The following is a 7,654-nucleotide window of genomic DNA, read 5'->3' as shown; positions in this document are numbered from 1 at the left end:
TTTTGTGTATCTCTAAATTCTACTGCGCCAACACCTGTGTTGTACCTTTATTGTATAGCTTGTTTTCACCATGCTGACTTGCAGGTTTGCTAGTCATCAGATGGGAAGGGAGAGGGTAATCCTGTGTTTGTCTAATTGTACATCATGTGCTTATTTCTGTGTGAACATAGGGGAAATGGATGTGAGTCCTGAGACTAAACTTAGTAGCAGACAATCCCCAGTTGGTTACAAGAGCTTTGAGGGCTTACCTCAGTTGACTGTGGATGACACATTGACCAAAGGGCAAAATGGGAACTTTCAGAATGAGCATAACCGAAACACAGGTAGTTGGTTTGGTAGCAACTCAATGCTACTTACATGATGTCAAGTCAAATCTTGCTTGTATCAACCACAAATTGCCACACATGTACAGTAGCTTTTTAGCCCACCTCCACTCTGACAGGGTCTAAAATCTCTTCCTCCAGGACTCCATGGCCATGGTGGCCTCAGTCCTGCTCCAGACCTCAGCAGTCTCCCAAAAGAATTGCCCCTGAGACATCTAGCCTCTGGGAGCCAGCACCCTAACCTGGCTGATCTAAGCTTGTCCTCCTTTAGAGAGATGGATAAGGACCTGCTGTCTGGGGGACCAAGTAGGTGTGGCCCTTGGCAGGATGCCATCATACCCATCTATGCTGCTTCTCTCATCATTGCCATAGCAGTCACCACCGCTATGGTCCTGCAGATTTATCTAGGGACAAATGAGGTATGTTCTCACTTAGAAAAATGTATAGAAACTATTTAGAACAACTTTTACTTATTACCTTATTTTTATCCTCGTCCTTACTATAATGGGGTCAGCAGGTCTTCAGAGGGAGTGTGTTGGTGACAGACCATGAACACTGTACAGAGCTTGGTCGTAGGGTGCTGAATGATCAAGGCTCCAGTGTGGATTCTGCCATTGTTGCCACCCTGTGCCTGGGAATAGTCCATCCACATGCGTCAGGTATTGGCGGGTAAGTGACTAATGCATTTGAGAAAGTTAACGGCAAGTGCACTATATATGTGGCATAATGATTGTCCAGAGGTTATCATGTGGATGGACAGGACATTCATTGTCCACCTGACTTAATTATGTATTTTTCTGTAGGGGAGGGGTGATGCTGGTTCATGACATCCGGAAGAATATTAGGAAGGTGATTAATTTCCAGGAAACGGCACCCTCTGGAATCAATGAGGAGATCCTGCAAATTGACCCAGAGCTAAAGGTGATGTGCTGTATGACAACAGTGTATGAGTAAAAATACATAACTTATTGTAGATCTTTCATTTTTAGGATAACACAATGTGTTGAACTATTATCTCAAATTGTGTGGCTAGTCTCAGATAGTCATGCAACATGTACACTGAGGCTTCAAAAGAGATTTTTAAATTGTAACCTCTTTCCTTAACCATCCAGCCAGGTCTGATTGTAGGTGTGCCAGGCTTGCTCAGAGGGTTGTACCAAGCCCATAAACTGTATGGAAGGTGAGGTGTTGTCGTTTGTTATGTGCAATTTTATGTTTGTGTTCAGAAGCATATACTAGGTTGGTTGTTATTGTTTCACCCCAGACTGTCATGGGAGGATATCGTCACCAGGGCTGCCAATGTAGCCAGAGATGGCTTTAATGTGTCTCACAGACTTGGTAAGGAGTGATTCACAATCATACCAAGTCTTTTTCTTACTGTTTTACTTCTCATGCCTGTACAATCTGTATGAAATCCTCAATACAAGATTAGACCAATTGCAGGTTTTCACCAGTAGACTTTGATATTTGTCTAACCCTGCAGCAGAGGCCATAACCAAGGTGAAAGGTCAGAATATGTCATTGCGCTTCAGGGACATGTTCTTGCCAAGAGGCCATGCTCTGTCCCTCGGCTCTCTTATGAAAACACCAAGTCTGGCTGCTGTCCTGGAGGCTGGGGTATCAGAATTCTACAGTGGGACTCTAACACAGGAAATGGCCAGTGAGGTAAATGAATGCGTTAGCTAAGAACATAGCCCTCAGCAAATTGCATTAAATCATACGCATATTTAACCTGTGTTGTATTTTAGGTGCAAGAAAATGGAGGAATTCTAACCAAGGAGGATCTCAGCAACTATAGTGCAGTCATAGAGCAGCCAATTGAAGGCCTGTATCAGGGTAAACATAGTCCTACTTCATACTCTTTATAGGAAGTAGCCTACAAACAAGACAATTCTACAGTATGTTGGGATTAGCTGCATTTGTCGACATAATATTTTGTCTACACCAGTGGTGCCTGGTGGCACTTTAAATGGGTAGTAGGACAGGCTCATAATAATGGCTGGAACATAATGAATTGTATGGTTTGCATGTGTTTGATTCCATTCCATCCATTATTATGAGCTGTCCTCCCCTGACCAGCCTCCTCAGGTCTACATAATATTTCCTGGCAACACCCTCCCTCAGGATTTCGAGTTCTAGTGCCGCCTCCCCCTTCTATTGGTGCTGCTCTGATCTCAGCCCTCAACATTTTGGAGGACTTCCACCTCAATGGGAATGGTACAACGTATAGCGCAAACCACTGGATTGCTGAGGTACTGTATCTCAAGCTCTGAAGTGAGACCCATGTCATTTACAGTGCAGAAAAGGTTCCCCTAATAAAAGTGTATTGTATTCATTTTGAAGTCACTGAAAGCGGCCCTGACTATGGCCAGTGGGCTCGGAGACCCTGTGTATACCCCATCAGTTTCTGCACTCATCTCCAAGATGCTAAGGTAAACATTAACAAGCGTGCATTCACTTCCTCACCATGTTCTAAGTAGATTAGCCATGCAATTTAAGTCCTTCTGAAATGCAATGACAGGAATTTCTGTGAACAATTGTCCTCTGATGTATTTGCCTTATATCTGTGTCTGTTAAAGCAAGCCACAGGCTGTAGTGCTCCGTCAGTTGATCAGTGACTCGCAGGCATCTCCTCCCAGACACTACTCTACTGTCTATGACCTGCCGAGTGGAGCTGTGGCCAGCCAGGTGGTCGTGATGGGTCCCGATGACATCATTGTGTCTGTCACCAGGTGCTGTGATTAGGAGCTTACCTGAAGGAGATAACATGTTTACATTAGCATTATGGATATGGTGTGGGATAGCTTAAGTCTTGCACTTGTTCATTTTTTTTAAATGTTTCAGCTCACTGAACAGGCCCTTTGGAAGTAGAATTTTAACCCCTTCAGGCATTCTCCTGAACAGCCAGATCTTGGACTTCTCCTGGCCAATTAAAACCCAGGGACTGTTAATATCGAACCTGGTAACAACATACCACAGTACAATGGAAGTTTAGGCTGTATAATGTATAAACATAACATTCTACACTTTCAATCTTAGCCCCAGATAGGATATTTTTACAAAATGGTTGTTTCTCTATATCAACACTTTTGTTTTCTTTGCAGACGAACAGGGTCCAGCCAGGCAAGCGGCCTCTGTCATTTATTATGCCAACAATTGTGATACCATCTCTAGGTAAATGTGGATCCTATGTGGCCCTGGGATCTTCTAATGGAGAGCACAGCCTCAGTGGTGTCACCCAGGTCTGACACGTAAAAAAACAAACATACTCTTTAACAAAAGGCATGAACATTATCTAAAAGTTAATGTCCTTGTAATTTCATTACCTTTCATTGTGCGTTTTGTTTCAGGTCTTGATTAATATTTTGTCATATAACAAAAATCTGAATGATAGCATATCACTGGGACGACTCCATCCCCAACTTCAGCCGAGCAGACTCCTGGTGGACTGTGAGCATTTCTGACGTTTTCTTTATCTACACTTAATTGTGGGTGGGAAATCAGTTTTGAAATGGTTTGAAACCTCAACTCACTTTTTTCTAATTACTATCTCCCCTCAGCTGAGTTCCTGGAGGAGGATGTGAAGGTGTTGCGTCTGAAAGGACACGCTGTCTACAGGGTGGGGCTGCTGTCCCTGGTGCATGGTGCCCAGAAAACCAACGACATCATTAGGGGCATTGTTGATCCTCGTGCTGTGGCTGGCTCTGCCTAGCTTTCTGAGAATATGGCTTTATTTCAATGTGAACATAAGAAGATTAAGTAATATTTGAGTTGTATGTTTATTAAATAATTCATGTATTACAATTTTAGATTTTCCTATGTGATGATGGCAGGCGTGCAGCTTTCACTGGGGGCGGTGGGGACATATCCCCCCCACATTCTGAAATGGCATTTTTGTCCTCTCCCATGTGTTATCATTGGAAAGTGATACAAAACGAGGCAACGGTGTGCTTTAGAACTATGCGGACGCCTCTGAGCGGTCGGTTAGACTGTTTGGAGTGTTTTTATCCGACTGGTTCCCCCACAAAAATTATAATAAAATATGTCCCTCCTGGATGATGGCATACATTAAGGCAGATCTAATATAAAGGTGGTAGACATCACAGGAGGCTGATGAAGGGAGGACCGCTCATAATAATGGCCTGGAACGGCATCAGACACATGGAAACCATGTGTTTGATGCCATTCAGCTCCAGACGTTACCACGAGCCTGTCTGCCCCAATTAAGGTGCCACCAACCTCCTGTGGTGGACATGAATTTCATCTCAGATTCTGTGTGTGAAGATGTGAGTAGCCTATACCCATCAACCTAGGTCACAATAGTATTGGTTGTCCAATAGGGGGCACTACTTTCCTAGGCAGAACTAGATAAATATAGTTTGGCCTAATGTTTGGTAGAAGTTAGAGGCAAATACATTATCGCTCAATCGCTTTACAAATCAGACATTTGCTGTTAGTCACTGCTGTTTTGTCGAGGTAAAGATAATCCATATAGCCACCAGCTACTGTATATCTCCAATAATTTACTTCATGTGTGAATGTTGACTCCCAAACAAGCCACTAAACCCTGCTCCTAATAATGAGTGCAGCGTGGGATGGGTTGAAATGGTAAATATCCAGATTTTAAAAAGTTACGTGATCTTATTCAAATATCAGTGGCACTGTCAACCCTTACATTAAAGGCATGTGTCTATGTTTTAATTGTTGGTTTGAACTCTTTAGCTTGTTAATCAGCAGCCCCAAAGTATTAAACTGTGTGCTCAACACCTTCCTTACAATACATACTCTCCTACTAGCAAGGACCTCTTCGGAGTAGAGAATGTGCCAAAGGGCTGATGTCATAGAAAACTGGCATAGGAAGGTTGACAAGCAAATACACACATCCAATGCCACTATAAAAAGACAAAACAGTATCATAATGGCTTGAGAACACATTTTATGAAGCTTTCTGTTATTGAGAATAATACAAAACCATATTATGACAGATGACTACCACAGATGACTAACCACATATTCCTGGGTGATGGATTATGTCGCTGGCCAGCCCATATGGAAAATGAATGTATTTAATATACAGTGCCTTCAAAGTATTCACACCCCTTGACTTTTTCCACATTTTGTTGCGTTACAGCCTGAATTTAAAATGTATTAAATTGAGAAAAACTATTGACTGGCCTGCCTACACAAAATATCCCGTTATGTCAAATTGGAATTGTTTTTCAACATTTGTACAAATTAATTAAAAATGAAAAACTGAAATGTCTTGAGTCAATAAGTATTCAACCCCTTTGTTAGGGCAAACCTAAATAAGTTCAGGAATAAAACTTGGCTTAACAAGTCACATAAATTGCATGGACTCACAGTGTGCAATAATAGTGTTTTAGATCATTTTGAATGGCTACCTCACCTCTGTATCCCACGCTCGAGCAGCGAATTTCAAACACATATTCGGCTAAAAAGACCAGGGAAGTTTTCCAATGCCTCGCAAAGAAGGGCACCTATTTGGTAGATGGGTAAAAAATAAAAAAGCAGACACTGAATATCCATTTGAGCATGGCCAAATCTACACTGGAGTTGCTTACCAAGAAGACAGTGAATGTTCCTGAGTGGCTGAGTTACAGTTTTGACTTAAATCTGCTTGAAAATCTATGGCAAGACCTGAAAATGGTTGTCTAGCCATGATCAACAACCGATTTGACAGAGCTTGAAGAATTTTGAAAAGAATAATGGGCAAATGTTTCACAATCCAGGTGTGAAAAGCTCTTAAGAGATTTACCCAGAAAGATTCACAGCTGTAATCACTGCCAAAGGGGATTCTAACATGTATTGACTCAGGTTTGAATAGTTATCTCATCAAGATATACAGTACTAGTGTTTTATTTTTCTTGATTTTTTTTAACAAATGTTACAAATTTTCTTTCACTGACATTACAGATTATTTTGTGTAGATCGTTGACCAACATGTTTGCTATTAAATCAATTTTAATCCCACTTTGTAACAACAAGATGTGTGTGGAAAAGTCAAGGGTTGTGAATACTTTCTGAAAGAGGCACTGTATGTACATACATACTGGGAATTCAAAATATATTTACATATATGTCCAGAATATATTTATGAAATATATAACTTGAGCATATCATAGAATATTTATGTGAATTTATTTTAAATTATAAACTGGGTGGTTCAAGTCCTGAATGCTGATTGGCTGACAGCCGTGGTATATCAGACCGTATACTACGGGTATGACAAAACATTTATTTTTACTGCTCTAATTACATTGGTAACCAGTTTATTATAGCAATAAGGCACCTTGGGTTTGTGGTATGCCCAATATACCACGGCTAAAGGCTGTGTCCAGGCACTCTGCTATGCCTTGTGTCTAAGAACAACCCTTAGCCGTGGCATATTGGCCATATGCCACACCCCCTCGTGCATTATTGCTTAAATATATGTTAATTAAAAAACATAATTCTCCCGATCTGTCAATCACAATTTTAAACGTCCCTAGCCCCCCTTCTCCAGCCTCGCGTCTAAACTGACAATGCAGCGGTTTAATTTTCATCAGATGAAAAGCAGCTGTCAAGCGCCCAAAATCTTTCTCATGGTGAATGCCATTTTATTTGATTATATAATCCGAACAATTATTTAAAATATGTTTTCACCTGGTGGGTGACAAAGGAAGAAGATATTTTCTTCAACTGCCTGCAAGCAAGAGTTTTCAATGAGCTAGCTAACACAGCTAGCTAATGAACGTTAGTTAGCTAACAGCTAGCTAGCTCCTTTTAGTTTGCTGCACCACCACAACAACACGCAGTGTGACCGACCAAGGTTATGACCAGATTGTGTTTTTGTTTCTAACAATAGGCCTAGGGCATACATGTTTAAAATATATATATATATATATGTGCATAGCTGATATTCCCTCTGTCACTCATGGGGAGGGGGATATTATATTGTAGATCATAAGAGTGGTAACGTTAACATTACCCCACATTGAAGTTTAAATACCCGAGTAGGCTACTCTGTCTTGATACTGTTAAATTATTTGCAACACTGTGATTGACAACCTGCAATTTTCTGTGACTGATACAATAAGTAACAGTTACTTGCTTAGTAAATAACCACTATCATGTAGCTAACGTTAGATATAACGTTACCCAAATTCTAGTGATCATTTGTGAATTCTCTGACGCAATATTATCTTGAAGAAAAATCACGATTTCCATGCTGAACTGTCTCTGTCAGATAGAGAACAGTATCAAACGGGCGTGTTCGGTCACAGAGCTACAGTATCAGTTAACTGGGCTGAATGACTTCCTTATTCCGAGCT

At 41.1% G+C, this 7,654-nt stretch overlaps 1 protein-coding gene across 1 annotated transcript; it reads left to right on the top strand.

Moving 5' to 3' along the window:
* The first annotated feature begins 175 nt into the window (after positions 1 to 175).
* Positions 176 to 4,035, top strand: LOC120020699 (glutathione hydrolase 7-like). Its single transcript, XM_038964412.1, has 15 exons — positions 176 to 323; positions 465 to 742; positions 841 to 992; positions 1,127 to 1,244; positions 1,436 to 1,503; positions 1,588 to 1,661; positions 1,807 to 1,988; positions 2,072 to 2,159; positions 2,448 to 2,575; positions 2,667 to 2,755; positions 2,903 to 3,055; positions 3,168 to 3,285; positions 3,428 to 3,565; positions 3,674 to 3,773; positions 3,884 to 4,035. The coding sequence occupies exons 1-15, from the start codon at positions 176 to 178 to the stop codon at positions 4,033 to 4,035; spliced, it is 1,986 nt and encodes a 661-aa protein (XP_038820340.1).
* Positions 4,036 to 7,654: the final 3,619 nt, after the last annotated feature.

The sequence above is a fragment of the Salvelinus namaycush genome, chromosome 2 (assembly GCF_016432855.1).
Source record: "Salvelinus namaycush isolate Seneca chromosome 2, SaNama_1.0, whole genome shotgun sequence".
Classification (NCBI taxonomy): domain Eukaryota; kingdom Metazoa; phylum Chordata; class Actinopteri; order Salmoniformes; family Salmonidae; genus Salvelinus; species Salvelinus namaycush.
This window is presented reverse-complemented; position numbering and strand designations above follow the sequence as displayed.